The sequence below is a fragment of the Paroedura picta genome, chromosome 7, assembly GCF_049243985.1.
Source record: "Paroedura picta isolate Pp20150507F chromosome 7, Ppicta_v3.0, whole genome shotgun sequence".
NCBI classification, from domain to species: domain Eukaryota; kingdom Metazoa; phylum Chordata; class Lepidosauria; order Squamata; family Gekkonidae; genus Paroedura; species Paroedura picta.
In genome coordinates this window covers 35186345-35204965 of record NC_135375.1, presented here as the reverse complement: position 1 = coordinate 35204965, position 18621 = coordinate 35186345, and the positions used below count along the sequence as shown (strand labels likewise).

At 39.5% G+C, this 18621-nt stretch overlaps 1 protein-coding gene across 1 annotated transcript in view; it reads left to right on the top strand.

The window, feature by feature from the left end:
- Positions 1 to 18621, top strand: part of FCHO2 (FCH and mu domain containing endocytic adaptor 2) — an 81309-nt gene that overhangs the window by 20831 nt on the left and 41857 nt on the right. The window contains exons 3-8 of the mRNA XM_077347431.1: positions 2327 to 2401; positions 5405 to 5546; positions 5621 to 5773; positions 9056 to 9160; positions 10400 to 10498; positions 12316 to 12412. Coding sequence (XP_077203546.1) covers positions 2327 to 2401; positions 5405 to 5546; positions 5621 to 5773; positions 9056 to 9160; positions 10400 to 10498; positions 12316 to 12412 — 671 coding nt within the window. The remainder of the gene's footprint in view (positions 1 to 2326; positions 2402 to 5404; positions 5547 to 5620; positions 5774 to 9055; positions 9161 to 10399; positions 10499 to 12315; positions 12413 to 18621) is intronic.

Here is an 18621-nt window from a genome sequence, read left to right as displayed (position 1 = left end):
AACAGTGCAGCTTCTCTTATCTTTATACTTTGGGGTCATTCTCTTGCAAATATGGCTGCTGCTGCCCTGTAAATGAAGTCCTATGTCTTACACAACAGAATAATGAGAAACTGTGATTTCTGGAAACACGTATTAAGTTCATCAGTGATTGAGGGCTTTGCTATATATCTTCCAGTTCCTTTTTCTCTTCAGCCTGATCAAAAATGCTGGGACTACAAACTGATCACTTTATATTGGCTCTGCCAACCATGGGTTACCTGTTTTTTTCAGTTAGTGTGGGGCATTATCCTCCACTGTTCTGGAGTACCAGCTTGCCTTTCCCAAGTTTGAGATAGATCTATAGTGATGTTTCCAATACCATGCCTAGCTCACCAGGGATTCTCAGACTATTTCCGAACTATGAACTTACCTGCTCCGGCTCCCATGTGGGAGCACAAATTCAGGACAGGCAAGGTGCACCAGACCAAATGCTCCCCCATGTGGGAGGTGGAAGAAATGGGGAAACCTGCCCCGGCTCACACTCCAGCCTACAGCCTGGCGCAGAGACTCCAGTGTTAAAATGATTTCAGTGGAACTCAGGTCCTGGTCAGTTCTTGTATATTTGACAATCCTTGATCAATTTGTCCACTATTGCTTCCTGTACAGTAAAACTATCCACTTTCTGCAACTTTGTTCTGGTGGAATAGCTTGTGCATTACTGGTATTTGCAGCATCACCATGGCTGTGACATGGTTTCCTCCCTGCAAGTTAATGCAGCATTCATTTCAGTCTTTCACACCCTACACGTGCCATTCCAAAACAGTCCTGCAACTGACAGTAAAATCAATTCTCTTTTCAAACATTTTAAACTTAAAAAAAACATTAAAACAAGGTTAAAGTACGTACAAAAAAGAAAGAAAACATTGGTTAGGAAAGAGAGATGTTGAGAAAATGCCAAATGAAACAAAGACATCTTCACACACTGGCAGAAGATGATAACAGAAAAGGACAGATGAATTTCCCTGGGAACTCTCTTCCTAGGAAGATTCATCTGTCTTCAGGTGGGGGCACCTGAAGAAGGGCCTCTGAAGAGGACCCTAATGGTCAGGCAGGTTTGTAAGGGATGAGGCAATCCTTCAGTTAACATTGATGATCCCAAATCTTATGAGGCTTTGAAGGTCAGCACCAGCATCCTAGCTGCAGCATTCTTCAACAACTGAAGTTTCTGAACACTTTTCAGTGGTTGCCTCTGAAAGAGAGCATTACACTAATCTAATCCACATGTAACCAGGGTGTGCACCACTGCCCAGAAAGGGGCACAGCTAGCTAACCAATTGAAGCTTTTAAAAGGCACTCTTATCCACAGCTGCCATCTGCTTGTCCAGGATTTGACTTTGGTCTGGAGCACCCCTAGGCTGTGGACCTGTTGCTTTAAGGGGAATGTAACCCATCCAGAACAGATGTCACCTTAACTCCTGGGTAAGGCCTTCTGCCCACCAGTAACCTTTGTCTTTTCAAGGTTAAGCCTTAGTTTATTAGCTAACATCCACTCAAAAACTGCCTCCAGGCACCAGTTTGGGATTTCTGCAGCCCCCCTGGGACTAGCATGAAGTGTGAATAGAGCTGAGTTTCATCCACATATTGCTGACAGCCAAGCCCAGATCTCCAGATTATTTATTTATTTAGATTTATATACTGCCCTCCCCGAAGGCTCAGGATGACCTCACCCAGCATTTTTTATTTTGTGATGCACTTAGAGGTGGAGCAACTCTGCTAATTCCCATAATACTCCGCATTTCAAGTTCTGGTGTAAAATTTGTTTTGCTTACAACTCAGTACAGATTGGGCTTTTTGTGTATATCACATTGTTCGTTACACCACGCTAGAATTTTAGTGACTTCTGCAACTTTTATTTGGGCACATGCGTCTGAATAAATACAGTATTTGCTGGCGTATAAGGCTACTTTTCCCCCCTGAAGAACATGCCTCCAAGTGGGGGGGGGTCGTCCTATACGCCGGGTGCACTTCAGTTGGGATAGACATAGCTGCCCATAGTGGCCCACAGTACTGTAATGTAATATAACAAACTCTATATTTTGAGTGGAAATGTTGGGGGGGTCGTCTTATACGTCCAGTCGTCTTCTATGCCAGCAAATACGGTATATTAGTGCTTTAAACATTTTATAATATCTTAGGCTCAAATAGAGAATATCAGATCGACTTCCTTAAAATAGCATCTGCTTTTTATTTGCAGTTAATACAGTGGAACTTTTAATGTGCTCTAAGGCCTATATTGATTTATGTATCTGGATTGTTTAACATTAGTGTTGTCTTCTGTTATTAACAGGGCTACAATAGAGGAGGCATATTCAAGGTCAATGACAAAACTAGCCAAATCAGCAAGCAACTATTCACAAATTGGGTGAGTTACTCTGTAAAAGCAAAACTGAGGAAAGATTTGGTGAAGCATTGAACTTAATTATTTAAGATGTCGGAAGAGTCCTTTCTATCTTCCTTTGAATCATAGAATAATGGTCCTGTGAATGTATATAGTGCAAGGTAAGATGATTCGAAAACTTATAAATAGTGTTATCTGAAGGCTTAGAAATCTAATTCTGAGCACGGCCATATAAGGTGAATATGAAAATGCATACCAGGGAAGGGTAATTTTCTACAAACCTGGGACAGCCTCAAGATTAGCAGAAAATCAGAAATGTTTCTTTTTTTAATATTGAAGTTGGGATATTGGGAAACTTTGTCACGAGATCTTGTTTGCCTGGGAGCCCCCAAGATATAATGCTACAGCATTAAATGGCAACCTGAGAGGAGGAGAGGGGTGCAGAGAAGCAGTAGAAGGGAAGGCACTAATGAGAGGCTACATCGGTATGAGGAAGGAAAGAGGTGATAGGAAGAAGCAGATGCTGGGATAAAAAGGGGGAGAAAGTTAATGACATCTGCAGGGGGAATAAAGATGCAGGTTCAGCAAGAGCAAGTGGCAGGAGCAGAATGATGGGAAAAGGAGGAAAAGGTTGGTGGACTATCCACCTCATGATCAATTGTGGGGAGGCAAGATTGGAAGAAGAAGAGTTAGTTTTCACTACCCAAAGGAGTCTCAAATTGGCTTAAAATTGCATTCCCTTCCTTTTTTCCACAACATACACACTGTTAGGTAGGTGGGGCTGAGAGTGCTCTAGATAACTGTGCCAAACCCAAGGTCATTTAGGGCCTTTTGTTCTTCAGGTGTCTTACAGTTGCTGTTGGCCGGCTGATGGGAATGGGGCTGGGATGTACTTCTCCCTCCATTTTCTCTTTCCATCATTGGGCTGATAGGAGTAGTGAGAAGCCTGGAGCACAAAACATCCAGGACAGGCATTGTGCTCTAAGACTGCCCCTGCTGTCTCCCATCTGGTCAAGGACATACACAAAAACTGGAGACCTGCAAAAAACATAGGAGGAATCCCATGGGGCACTGCCTCCACTCTTTCTAGCTTTCCCCCCGTTCCAGCCTCCAGTTTCCCCATACTGCCTTCCCAGCTTTGTCTCTCTTACCCATGCTCACCACATTGTCTTCCTGTACTTGTTCCTGTTGCTTTCCATGAAGCTGGAGGTTACTAGGGCTAGGCTCAACTGCCTTGGGTGCTAAGTAATCCCACAGTGTCAGCTGTGATCATAAGAGCCCTTCTGAAGCAGATTGATGGCCCATCTAGTCCAGCATGCTATCTCACATAGTGGCCAACCAGTTCTTCTGGACAACCAGCAACAGAGGCCGAGGCCTTCCCCTAATTTTGTGAGATCTCAGTCTTCTCAAGTAGGGGATCATCTTCCAATTATTTTTAATAAGCTTCGGGATTACTCTGACAATTTTAGGGGTCTTCCTAAGTATGTAGAAAAAGTCTTAGTTTGAACGTGGTCCCTTTATGCACGTTTAAAAAATCTGTATTATAGAGCCATGTTCAGAATTATATATGAGGCTTTTGTATTGGCATGACTCTGCATCTTTTTTTCTTCACCTCTTTTGTCTCTACTATCCATATTGTTTGAACTCTCTATGAAATTGCATGGATATATTAAAGAAAATTGGTATAGTCTGCAAACATTTGTTGAAGCATGATATATTTTATACGGCTGTTGAATAATAGTAGCATGCAATTAATCTACATCATGCTGTTATCATATAATATTGTCACCTCTCTACTGCATGCAAGAAAGAGATTTTCATACTCTGCAGATAATTTTTCCAGTTACATTTTCAGTCTTGTACTGATATACTTAAGTAGCTGTTTTACGTTATAGCCTTAGGAAAGTGCTTGTTTAAAAATACCTTAAACAGTGTATTTGCACTTAAACTAGTACTTTCATTGACATTAGAGTGGACTTCCAAGTGAATGATTTTAGGAGATAAACTAGTAAATTAAATGTATTTTAAACTACAAATTACATGTGTACATTTTAAAAATCTGGTTGTTAAAATATGAAAAGGTTTAAAAAGGCTGACCAGCATGTTTTAAATGGTACTGTATTTTTAACTTGAAGCCATTGAAATAATATACCACTGCTGTCCAGAATCTTTCATATTCTTTCATGTACACTTAAAAATGGTGCATCAAGTGAATTTGAGCTCCAAACCAAGCAATTCCTCATGCAGATTTACAGTAGCAAATTTACTCTCTTAACCGAAATGCTACTCTCTCATCTTTAATCCCTTAATATTTATTTATTTTATATACTGACCCTCTCAAACAAGCAATCTTGGGGGGCCAATATGAAATTGAGAAATGGTCTGACTTCACAAGGCTGTCGTGAGAATTATTGCAAGGATCACTGGTAGAAATACTACAAAATTCATAGATATGAAACATTTTGAAAATTTGAAATGTACTATTAAAATGCTGTGCTTTAAGCATGTGGGCATTGAACTTGAAAGTGCTTATCTGTGCATGCCAATTTCCATCCTCTGATATTAAGGGCCAACAGCTCATGCTGGTAGGTGAGCTAAGTCTGCATTTCTATTCTCCAGAATCTAGATTTGAAATTCCTAGATTAGAATATATGTCTTTCCATTCTATAAACTAAGAAGCATTTGGGAGTTCTCAGAGCTTTATATTTCACTGTTCTTATGAGCCACTCTAGTTAGAATCTGAGGCATGATTTTTTTTCCTTCTGTGTGCTCTATGTGTAGCTCATGAAGAATAATGCTTGTTTGTTTTTCTGACTGAGAAGATATAATCAAATTTACTGAGACTTATTTCTGTTGGTTCTACATGCTAACAGGGTAGAAAGAAACTTAATTTTTGCTTCTAAGGTAAGTTGGTAGGGCTGTCCAAAATATTCTTAGAGCTGCATCTAATTAAAAGCCATTCAACATATTATTCTGGTTTTAGGTTGTTATTTCAACATTTAACTGCTTACCTTTTCTTTTATCTAGGTCATTTGCCCCTGTCTGGGATGTTTTCAAGTCATCAAGTGAAAAATTAGCAAGCTGTCATTTAGAACTTGTTCGGAAATTGCAAGAACTAATAAAAGAAGTACAGAAGTATGGAGATGAACAGATAAAAGCACATAAAAAGGTTAGGTATATTTTTATTAAGACATTAAATAAAAACATGCTACCGGTAGACTGACACATTGTACTATTTAACAGACAAAAGAAGAAGTTTCAGGAACTTTGGAAGCTGTGCAGAGTATTCAAAGTATAACCCAGGCGCTCCAGAAAGCAAAGGAAAACTACAATTCAAAATGCGTGGAGCAAGAACGTTTAAAAAAAGAAGGGGCAACACAGAGAGAAATAGACAAGGTACCTTTTGTAAAGTTTTATTTCAAATGTAGATTAATTTTGTTATTTCCTGATCACAGAATTTGAAAAATTTTATGCAATGTTTGTTTGAATTTTTAAATATAAAGCAGTGATGGTCAATATACATCTTGTGTGAAACAGAAGTGATTGAATTTAATAGCAAGATCATTATATCTCATTCTGAACAATGGCCCTAGAGTGCAGTGGAGTCAACGTTCAGATAGGCAGGATTTTTCTACAAACCTGGGATAGCTTCTAGGATTGCCAGGGGAAAAATCAGAAACTTGTGGGGAGAAAAGTGAGCAAACTTCTTAAAATCACCAAAATTAGTGTGATGTATAAAAATGAGGTTTCATGAAGGCCCATTATGCACGGCCGCCGAAACGGAGATTTCGGGTCACATGGAAAACGCGGAGGGGGAAGACGCGACGCACACCGGTTATGCACGGGGCGGGGCGTGACGGCGGCAAAACCCAGAGTAACTGATTATGCACGTGGCGATCCGGGCGCCGCTTCTGGTTGCGCCCCGGTCACCCGGAAGCTGCGCTTTCTTCCGCGTTTCACTGACGTGGCTTTTTCGGCGGCATGCACCGAAGCTGCAGCCGGTTGCAGCTGGCTCCGTGCGTTATTGGTGATTTTAGTCGCCGCCATTCCACCCCGAATGTGCGCTAAAACCCCCGTGCATAATGGGTCGAAGTGATATTGTAAGATCTAGGCTGCAATTCAGAGGGTTTTTAAGCAACCCTAGCAGCAGAAACTGGTGGGTAAATGGGGAGAAGAAAGTAATGCGGGGCTAGGAGCAAGTGGGAAAGGGAGCTTGCAGTAGTGTGGATGAGCATGCCATGCAAGCAGGAACTGCCAGTGGTACAAGGATTTCAAGCAACAGAGAAGCAAGGAGAAAATTGTGGGGGAGCAAAACAAGCTGGTAGTGGCGACTGAGGCAGCAGGAAAATGAGGAGACAGAGCCAGTAGGACAGTGAGGGAGGGAAGGAAAGGTGTAGGAGAGGGTGAAGGGAATAAAGGCAGTTAGGGCACCAAAAGGAATTGAGGGACATGGGGACGGGAGGCAGGGGAAAATCCTGTTCTTTGCATTCAGAAGGTCCCAGCTTCAATCCCCTGTATATCCAGATTTAAACTACCAGGCAGTAGGTGATGTGAAAGACCCGTCTACTTCAAGAATATATGGTATCTCACCTACCCCGGGGAAAAATGGGCTGTATAATGTGTCTTGGACAACTGAAAAATATCACCATCTATATTCAGAAGGGTATACAGTATGAAATTGATGTTACTGACAAGATTTGAAACCAGCATTGCATTTTTACTACTTTAAACATTTTAATTTTGATAGGATCATGCCAAAATTTGGCTGTAGAAATCATTGCAAAATTTAAGAAGTTTAAGAGCACCCTCGATGCTAAGTAGTATTTTAATTTATTTATTGTATTTATTTATAGCCTGCCTTTTCCATTGAGACTCAAGACGGGTTACAAATGTGTATTCCATAAGAGCCAGTTTGGTGTAGTGGTTAGGAGTGCGGACTTCTAATTTGGCATGCCAGGTTCAATTCTGCACTCCCCTACATGCAGCCAGCTAGTTGACCTTGGGCTCGCCACAGCACTGAGAAAATTGCTCTGGCCAAGCAGGAATATCAGGGCTCTCTCAGCCGCACCTACCTCACAGGTTGTCTGTTGTAGGGAGAGGAAAGGGAAGGCGACTTGAGCCTCCTTCGGGTAGAGAAAAGCGGCATAAAAAACCCAGCTCTTCTTCTAAATGCAATGTACAGTGAACAGTGTAGTGGTACAGAATAAAATGATCATGTGGGCAACACATTGCTGAAAACAAGGTATACTATAGACAATGTAGTAAGTGTAATTACAAAAATGAATCACTGAAAGTGGGATAATACCTACAATGATTATTGCAGTAGATTATTATCCTATAGCATTATAAAGAGTCTGTTCTGGACTGCTGCACTTCTAATTCCATCAAAGAATGTGCTTGTTTTTCACATTCTGTAATAATAATATTTTTATTTTTATAGCCCGCCTTTCCCTGTTGATTCAGATGAAATTATAGGAGTACAAGAATCTTCTAAATCTTCCTTAAGCATAATGATAATGAAAACTATACAAAGATGTGTTTGAGATGACAAACTTCATTTTGAAGAAAAAGGTGTATTCCACAAACACATTATTTATACTCTTCCAGATTTAAGACAATGTTGATCAAGATTGATTGTGCCATGCTGATTAGTAAAAGACCTCTGGCCTCTTATCTCTGTCACTGGTGTGATGGAGTGGTTAGAATGTCAGACCAGGAAATGGGAGACCTGATTTCAAATCCCAACTCTGCCATACAAGCTCATTGGGTTACCTTGGGCCAATCACGCACTCTCAGCCTAAACTACCTCACAGGACTGTTATGAGGATAAAATGGAATGGGGAACAATTATTTATTTTATTTATTTTAGATTTCTATACCGCCCATTTCTTTGCAGCTCTGGGCGGTTTACACAGAACATTATAACTTACATGGAACATTACATAACCTCAAAACAACTTTAAAAAACATCAAAAGATTACAAAACCACAATTATAATAACAATTAACAGTAGCTTCGGGAGAGTCATGGGCAGGCATCTGGGGGGACCAGCAGGTGTTCTGAGTCGGTCGGCCTCAAGCAAATGCCTGGTGGAAGAGCTCCCTCTTGCAGGAACTGTGGAAGTTCGGGCAGGGCTCTGATCTCCTCAGGGAGCTCGTTCCACCAGGTGAGGGCCAGGACCGAGAAGGCTCTGGCCCTTTGAGGTCCGACGCGCTTCTCTGGGGCCAGGGATCCGCAGCCAGTTGGAGGTGGCAGAGCATAAGACTCTTTTGGGGGTATAGGCAGGAAGGCGGTCTCTCATGTAAGCTGACTTGGTTCAATAATAAGAAGAATGCTAGGGTATATGTGAAGTAAATAAAATAATTTCAGAGTACATTTTTAGGTACATTAGTACATTTTAGGTACGTTAGTAGTTGTGTTTCGATGTTTTATATTGCCTTCATTGTTGCAATTGGCTTACCTAGGCTATCTTCATAACACAAGTTTGACTATAGCAAAATCATCCAATGGGATTTGTCACACTATTTTATGGTTATGTTGTTTGCGTGAGCCCTCATGTGGCAAGAGTCAGTATTTTTTTTTTCAGAGCAAAGCATTGAAGACAAGAGTAACAGTGAATGCAAAAATAATTGCTTTGCCATATCTTTTTCTTCTTCTTTTTGTAATTATTTCTTGAAGGCAGCAGTAAAATCCAAGAAGGCTACTGATACATACAAGTTGTATGTAGAAAAATATGCTGTAGCAAAATCTGATTTTGAACAGAAAATGACTGAAACTGCACAGGTAAATGTGTGTTTTAATAAATAGCTATATAATCTGTCAAACACTGCATTTTTATTGTTACTCTCCTTTCAAGTTTACTATCAATTCTTCTTTTATACATGTCTCGCAATGAGTTTGATAGGGAAAAATCAACCTTACAACATTTGATAATAGATGATAAGCTTAGTTTTGAAGAAAAATGTGTATTCTATAAGAACATGATTTATACTCTTCTTAATTTATGACAAAAGATTCAAATGGGTAGCTGTGTTGGTCTGAAGTAGCACAATAGAATCAGCGTTGAGTAGCACCTTTAAGACCAACAAAGATTTATTCAGGGTATGAGCTTTCGAGTATAAGCGCTCTTCCTCAGACTAAGAACTCCTTACATGACCTTGGGAATATATATAGTTTACATTAGTGTCACACATCCAAATACAGCCAATGATAATTCTTTGCCAAAACAGCCAATCAATCCCCTTGAAATTCAGTTGTTATTCACACAAACATGGGAGAAATAAAACTGTCTGTGGAAGTGATCAAAGGCTATCACACCACCATATGTTGCTTGATTTATGACAGTATTGGTAGATTGATCACAATATTGATAAATCAAATTTATCCAAAATTAACAGATAAATTCTTAATTTTGCTGACAGCAAAATGTTGTTTTCTAGGATACAGATCTTGATCTTCTTTTACAGATGTGAGACAGGTGAATCTGAAACAGACTTAATTTTTTTTTTTTGCATATTGGCTTTCAGTGACACTTTTGGTGAAATTGTTAAGTTATTCAAATATTACTATTTTTAGGGAGGATTACCATTTGACCTGCTTTAAAAAATTGGTTGTGAATTTTGTAAAATTATAGGAAAGTATCTGTTTAAAATGTAATAAGTGTTGTGAGGGAAATATGAAATCTCTAGTAGGTAGTCTGTGGGACTACCCACAGTACTTCAAAATCCTTCTGCTTATGGAAAATTCTGATGAATATAAGCCCTATAGATTTTCAGTTTTGGCAGGCATTTTAAGACCACAGGTAAAGATTATTTATAAGGTTATGTTTTATAATCGATATTTTAAATGCCTCATCCTTATTAAAGTATACTTTCCATAATCCAAAATTGGAAAGTGTGCTCCTTTGGGAGAAAAGCAGGGGTGGGGAGGCAAGTTGGTCAGCATATTTGTGTTTTAACATCTGTTGCTTTACAAAATCTGTTCCTCTCATTGTACTAAACTAAATTATTATTTGTGATGCAGAAGTTCCAAGATATTGAAGAAATGCATCTCTCCCACATGAAGGAGATTATAGAATCTTTTTCAAATACTGTAAGAGAAGCTCACTTACAAATTGGTGAGGTGAGTTTCTGGTTGTGTTTTTTAATCAGTCAACCTGTGGATTTGTATAGACTTATGGAGAAAGCCTTGGACGACAGAGAATGAGGTGGCTGGATGGAGTCACTGAAGCAGTCGGTGCGAACTTAAATGGACTCCGGGAAATGGTAGAGGACAGGAAGGCCTGGAGGATTATTGTCCGTGGGGTTGCGATGGGTCGGACGCGACTTCCCACCTAACAATAACAACAATGGAGAAAGCCTAAGCAGGTCCACCAGGAATTTTACTTGAGTCTGTTCCATGGGCTTATCCCAGGAGAGTGCTCATTTCAGGCAAAGTTCTGCATTTATCAATGTTTGCTGTAAATCTGCAGCTGTGAGGCACTGTAGAAGTGGGGGACTGTAGAGCAATTTACATTGTGCCTCTAGTGTTTCAGGATCTAGAAATAAAGGTAATTTAACTATGTATTTCTAGAATAATAAAAAAAATAAAAGCGGTGGATGCTTTCTGTTAAGTGCATATGAGTAAGCAACAAGCACCTAGTTCTCAAAGTATTTTAGGTGCTGAAGTGTGAATAATCTCAAAACCAGAATGCTGGTTAAATTTTATAATAGTTCCGAATCAGTTTCAGCTTAGCTAGGCTTGACTCACTTTGGATCCGGAAGAAGGCATTTATTTTTGGGCCCATTGAATTTACTGACACCCCCCCCCCCACAAACACACACACACACACACTGCCTGAACCAACTCTTGTGACTGGGGCATAGGGAAACTGTAAAAGCAGGAAGTGCTCATTGAAGGGAAGGAGGCTGCGATCCCAAGTGATAGGCATCCACAGATACAGAATAGCATTGAAAAAACCATAGCAGTTCCTCTGCTCAACATTTTCAGAATACAACATGAAACAGGCCTCTGCCTTAGCATCTCTTCTTCCTTCCTCACAAGGATTCATCTGAAAAGTGAGAGGCACCTGGTAACAAGGAATGTTTGTTAGCCGATGCTGAGTAAATTGAATGGATAATCAATTAGGTCCAGATTCAGTATTTTGACCCAATTTATAATGGGACCAAACAGTCAGATATGGCATTGAATTGCCAAGCAGATGACTATGTCAAAAAATCCTTATCACTTTCTAGCATGCTCATGTGCTACATGCTACAATGAATTGTTTGGGTCATTGGTCAGTGTTGTTACCCTGGACAAAATATTTTACACTTTGAATCAAAACATATTTACTAGAAAATAAGACCTATCAAACTTTTGTTTCCATTATCATAAGAAGTATGCTAGTTGACCAAGTAATTGTCTCAATAATATGGATGCTGGTTTTTGGCTCACCAGTTGGAGAGAAAGCGATCATAATACAACTGTGGTATAGCCTTCTACGTTTTCACACTGATGTTTAATTGGGATGTTTTTATTAGAGACATCATCTGCTCACCTCTACTACAGGCCTGTGAACTGTATTAATATAGTCTACAACTATGGATTGTAAAATATAACCAAATGGAACTTGATTTTTCATATCTAGAATTGTGGTTTAGATTCTATATCCAGGACTCATAGCAAACTAGATTTATTTGAGTCATTGAAGAGCTGATGCCCATGTCATACCAAAACTGCTCTTGAAATTCTGTTGTGAAAGCCAAGCATTATAGAAACTATTGTTTGACAAACAGATATAAAACTCTCATGTGCTCACAGAGCTGGTGTCATGGTTGTTTGGCTCTTGACCTGATGCCAGTTAGCTTATAAGACCGTGTCATGGAATGCAGTAAATGTTAGGCATATCAACTACTGAAGCTGAGCCTTATTAATAGCACTCTCTCTCTCTCTCAAAGGTTCATGAAGAATTTATAAATAACATGGCAAACACATCTGTTGAAAGTTTGATACAAAAATTTGCTGAGTCAAAAGGCACAGGCAAAGAACGACCTGGTAAGAAATTCAAAATAATTAAAACTATTTTGGGAATTCCCTTGATGTCAGGAGTATTTGATTATATATCTTTAGCCTCAACTATCAATAAGGAGCATGAATGTTATTGTAATTGATTTACTGGTAACACTCAGTACAATTAATCATTTCTAGTACATTCTTTCTTTAGTGTTGAAATCGGCATTTAGGATGTATTGATCCATGTAAGTAAAACCATTTGTATAGGTCAAATCCTTTTCATGTAGCATGATAAACCTTCCTTACGGTGGCTTCTTAAGGTTGATTTTTGCATTTCCTTGTGTGCAACTTTTTCATAATCAAATATGTTTGAAAGACAAAATAATTTTATGTCCTATTTTTTCATTAATATGTTTAGGTCAATTATTATACTCAGTATTAGCAGTTTAGGGGAGAATGGGATGCCAATGGATGTATCTTTGGCATTACATGTGCAATATTAGTGTGCGTCAGTTTTCATAAAAATGTAAAAACAATTAAGTTGCATGTTATTTCTAGATGACATTGTTTATGAATTGAAAGTGTTCTACAAGTACAGGTTGGACTCTCCAAGACAAGTAGAGCTTGTACATGGTTAATATCACAAGTACATGGTTAATATCACATTGAACTTTGTTGTGCTTCAAATGGTACATCAAAATTGACAGGTGGTTGGTTGCCAGCATAAACATTAGGTTAATCTAGGTGGTTAACCTTTAATCCAAGATGTCTAAACTTTTACTTGCAGTTGCTTGCCTCTCGGTATTCTGGTGCTGTGCAGATTGGGTACTATTCTTGCCTATTGTGTTGCTGTTTCCCTAATGGCAAGGCTTACTGCTGTCTACAACCATGGACGTGAAATAAGTAAAAAAAATGAGCTGTGAGCAATTTTGTTTGCTTTATTTTTTAATAAAAGTCACTGGAGTAGATTTGTATCAGGACCATGATGCCAGATGAGAAAGGTTTATCCTTTTTCTTCTGTGCTGGTTTCCCTAACAAAAACCCAATCAATGAAAAAAAAACTGCTTCATACTACAGGAACATATAAAACATACTACAGTAACATGTAAAAAACATCTGTAAATTCTGTGTCTCAGACTGTCTCCTACACAGCAAATAGCAATGTGTATGTGTGTGTGTTGTGGGTGGGAGTTCTTTGAGGAAAAAAGGTGTGGAGAGCATGAATCAGTGCCTTTCCCAAGCTCTGGCTGTGATCTAATTTGTGTCTGCCAGGATGTCTCAGGCTTTCTAAAAAAGAAATGTAGGAGATGCATTTGTGTTATACAGGTGAGTAATGAAAAATTCATAGCATTATCTGTAAAAGAAATCTAAAAAGTCCTCTGGATCTGCTTTCAACCATTTAATTTTAATTCTCAAAATGAATGGTAACGTGCTTTTGCACTCCCTTTCTGTGCTCTGTGCCATTTTTTAAATATTTTACTTCATTTATAACCTGCCTTTCTCACTCTTTGCATTGGCTGATTTCTCTCTTTTATTTATATAAATTTTCAATAAATAATGCAATAGGACTAGGATGAAAGCAATGCAAGCAGAAATATGTCTAAATCATAACTTAATGCAGAAAGTGGATTACAAAGGTGGTTACAAAGGATTAAAAGCCAAGGTTATACATATAATAAACATTGCTGCATCATTTTTCTAGCAATATATATTTTTAAGCAATGGATAGATGACTGTTTTAATGACCAAGAAAAATTGCCCAGAGTCAGTGATCAATTTGATTTAACATTGGAGATTCATTAACGTGATTTCTAAATCCAGGATGGACAAAGATTCAGAGAAAAAGTAGTGACTTTCACAGATCCTAAGATCCTGTTGATATTCATTGAAGTAACCGAAAAAAATGATCCATAAAATGACCATGTTCAGGACCTTTCTAGCATCTCACCTCTATTATAACTATCAGTTCTCTAAATTATAACATATTTGAGAGATTTTCTCAGGATTTTTTAAAAACGTTGTAAAATGTCACAACTAATTGCTAATTCCTAAGAGTTTCAGGTCTTAGATTTTAGAGTCAGCATGTGCATAAATAAAATAAATACCTTAAACCAGTGGTCCCCAACCACTGGGCCGCAGCCCATTGCCAGGCCGCAAAGGCCTCGGCATCAGGCCGTAGCTCCCTCTCCCCCCCGGAGCGAGAAGCTCACCAGGCCGCAAGCAAATCGGCCGCCAAAGCGGCCAATTAGCTTGCATCTCAGCAAGCTTCTTTCTGCGGGAGGGGGGGAGAGGGAAGTGCGGCTGCCGGCATGCCGGCAGCGCAAACACGCATGCATGGACCCGCTGTGCATGTGTGTTTGCACCCGGTAGGGCCATAAACATGCATTTGCGGCAGTTTCACGCATGTGTGCATTTGCGCCCCTGCCGGGAGCAGCATTGTTTGCCTTTTCTTCTTGAGGTTGTGTTTCTTTTAAAAGTTGATTTTTACAATTCTTTCAGTGTTGAGTTTTACAGTTCTTTATTTCAGTGCTTTGTTCTGGGGGGAGGGGCACTGTAGCTGTAGTTAGTGAAGTCCATTCTCCCAGTTTGGTAGCTGTTGTACTTGTTGTAGGAGGTTGCCAACTTCGGGTACTGTTGTTCTGCTCTGGTTTGTTGGCCCTCTTTTGTACTGATGGAGCTAGTTTACTGTTTTTCTTTGAAATAAATATTCAAAAACATTAAGCCTACTGGTGCCTCAATTAATGTAAATTTACCAGTAACTGCTACATTTCCCAGCCTCGGCTTATATGCGAGTCAATAAGTTTGCCCAGGTTTTGTGGTACATTTAGGTGCCTCGGCTTATATACGGGTCAGCTTATATGTGAGTATATACTGTAAGTTAATGAAAATAGAATAAATGCTTATAAAAACAACCAAAGATAGGGTATGCATTGCTATGAGATACTGACTTGTCTATTTATTAGAAATAAGACAGTGAAGACTGTGTTTGCAGCAATTTTGAGGGGTTTGTCCCTTGGAGAGAAAGAGTAGCCTATCCTTCCTTTTTCTGAAATGTATTAGCACTTTTCTGCTTTAATGTAGTCCATATATCTAAAGAATAGCGCAAGAAGTGCTTGTGATCTACTGATGCGTAATCATAGTATAATGTAAAGCATAAAATAAGTAATCTTTGAGTCCCTTATATTTAAAAAGTGATCTAATTACAGAAACCTATATTTTGACCAACCATAGCATAGCAGCTCCAAAGTTTAAAATTCAAGGTTGTCCAGAAACTCTCAAGTTCTGTGTTGGGCACTATGAGTGGAGATGGCCCTTTAGATATGCAGAGCCAAATGGCATGGTACTGACAATAGCATAATTTTTTTAATGTACAAATGGTATAAGCTTTTATAAATTCTGAAAGGAGATTTACAATGGAACACGGGTTTTGAACACTTGGCATAATTTGTATTTATTTCCTGTGACTCAGGTAGTACAGTGCCAATGGGGAAATAAACCAATTGGACTGAATTTGATTTTCTGATATCCAGTTAACAGTCATGGTAAATATGTACAAATGGAATGTTCCCATTCCAGTCTTTAAAGTCTTAGTAAATTTGTTCCGCAGAGATACAGACATGCCTCAATGTGGCAATAATCTAGCAGCTTTTGTTTTCATCTATCATTTATCAGTCAGGGTAAATATTCCTGTTAAAGAATATTAAAGATTAGCAGTGCATTTTTTTCCAGTTTTTCAATTTAACATTTTTTGTTGATGCTAAACATGAAATGGCACCAGATGCTAGTAAGAAAAAGATTGCTTGTATGTTTGTACACACAAAATTGACCTTTGTGATCCAGCTCAACATCTAAGCACTAAGAGCAATCATTTGTTTTGACAGCAGAATTAATTGAGGCTAAAACAGTTGAAATTCCACTTGTATCAAGCTGTTCATTAGGAATTGCTCTCTGGCTTTAGTGCTGTCAGAAAAATAACCTGTCTTGCTATGATTAAATAGCAGATTGATGGTCGGTCCACTGCATTTGAGAGAGAGGTTGAATAAACTTTCTACTGCGGAAACAATTCAGAAGTGACACGCTGCAAGGGGGGTCAGAATGTGCATTGATATCCAGCTGAGCTGTCAACTGGCACTGAGCCAGACACGCAAAGCTTTGCCATTTTAAAGCAGCATGTGAGGCATATGCAGTTTTGAAAAAATTGTCCTCCTTTCATGCGTGATTTAATGCCGGAGGCAGGAAACCCCTTTTGTTTTCCTCTAAAACCAAGCATACTGTCTGCTATAATATTTGTAACTACTACTAGCTGTAGTACCAATGTGAATTTTAGCTACATTTGTAAAAATTCCATGTAGTTTATTGATTTTGCTGTAATAGAATTCTCTTTCCCTGCTGTATTCATAAGATGTTTTGTGTTTAATATTTATTTTGAAAGTACGTTTCCTTTTAACAATTATTTTACAATGCAGAATGAATTTTCAGTGTGTATGCTTTTCTTTCTATTTCCATTGTCTTTAAGAAAAAGTTATTTCAGTTACATAAGCATATTTGCCAAGAATGGCCTATCTCTTCCTCAGAGCACCCACTAGTTGACTGATCATGACACTCTTCTGTAACTGTTCAAGAGATGCTTAAGGCCATTAGTGCCATTTCACCGATTAAGTAAGTGACTGGTGACTGAATTTTAAAAAATCTGTCATCCCTCTTGAAAGAGAATTAATTACAAAGCTGTTACATCACTTAAAAGTATTTATCTGAAAGAGTCAAAACCTGAAGTTGACTCAAAATAGAATTGAGTGAATTGCTGTATTTGGTAGGGTTTCTTCAACATAATGTCATTTCTCATTGCGCTGAATTGTCTTCTGAAAAGTTGTGTCAGACTTGTTTGGCAATTAGAACCTATTCCAGTAGCTTCTTAGAGACCAACAGGATTTTGGGAGTATAAACTTCAAGACTCAACTGTCCCTTTATCAGATACTAGTAGGAATGGAGATCTGTCTTTCTATCCCAGTCAGAAGGTTGGAGGGATGTTTATTTTCTGTAAAATGTGGTAGCACAGAGTTCTTATGTTTAGTTTTTTCCTGTTTTATTTCTTTTATATTTCATCTGCTAGAAGTCCTGCATTGTATCACATGCAAAGATAATGCAATCTATCTGCAGAGACACATTTGTAACAATAATCCCTATGCATCATATATTAGACTAGTAGACATAATTGCTGTTCATTTTCATTTTTTATTTTCCTAACAGTAAAAGTCTATGCTGCTTACTAATTGAGACTCAATGTATCTAGTTCTTAGTTAGGCATGCTGGAGTATATGCATACTAGATTTAAAGCCTATTGTACATGTGGTTTCCTGTGGCAGGCCCCCTTGGAGCCCTTCTGGCGGTCCCTGGCACCCTGCCGCCCGCGGCACCCTTCCCCCCCAAGGCTCCGTCTTTGGCGCGGGGAAAGGAGCAGGGTGGGCCTCTCCCCACGACAAAGCTTTCTCCCCCTGGCCCCTCCTAGGTGCTGGCTTCTGTTCCCAGACCCCCCCCCACCGCGGGACCCAGGTCTGTCTCGTCGTGAGCATGCAGACGGCCCTCACTGCGTCATGTGGGGTGGTCCGAAGGTGAGCGTGTGCATGGCCCGTCCTTGGTCCCCACAGCAGCGGGGCCGGCTGGAGTGGCGGCGGTGGCTCGCTGGGGGGCGGAGCAAGTCCGTGGTGGGGTTCACTCAGTGGCCGGGTGCCATGGCTCACCGTTTGTCAGCCTTCCTCGGACGAGACCCCGGGCGTGTGTTCTCTTGGGCGGGCGGTGACATTTTTCAAGCAGTCGGTGATTGTTCCCTCACTCGACTGACTGGCTGGAATGGTTGTCAGTCTGGGTAAGGGGCCAATTGCTGTTGGCCTTGATCCCGGACAGGTACGGCCTCCAGTGGCCTTATTGTTTTATTTAAGAGGAACGGATACTAACCTACACAATTCAAAATTGGTTTTTAAACCTTCCCACACATAACTCATTTGATTGGTAAGTCACATCCCTCCTGTACTTTCATCCCTCTACAAGGACCTGGGTATATCAAAAAAAGAAGTTATTGACAGGAAGAACTTCGCACATTGCCAATTGTAACCTGGGACACAACTAAATAGCTTATATTAAGGCACAGAAAGCTCAAAGAGATTATATTATAACAAAAGCTTATATTATAACAAAATTTAACAAAAGCTGAAATTTTGTAGTGGCTACCACAAGACTCCTATTTTTGCTACAGT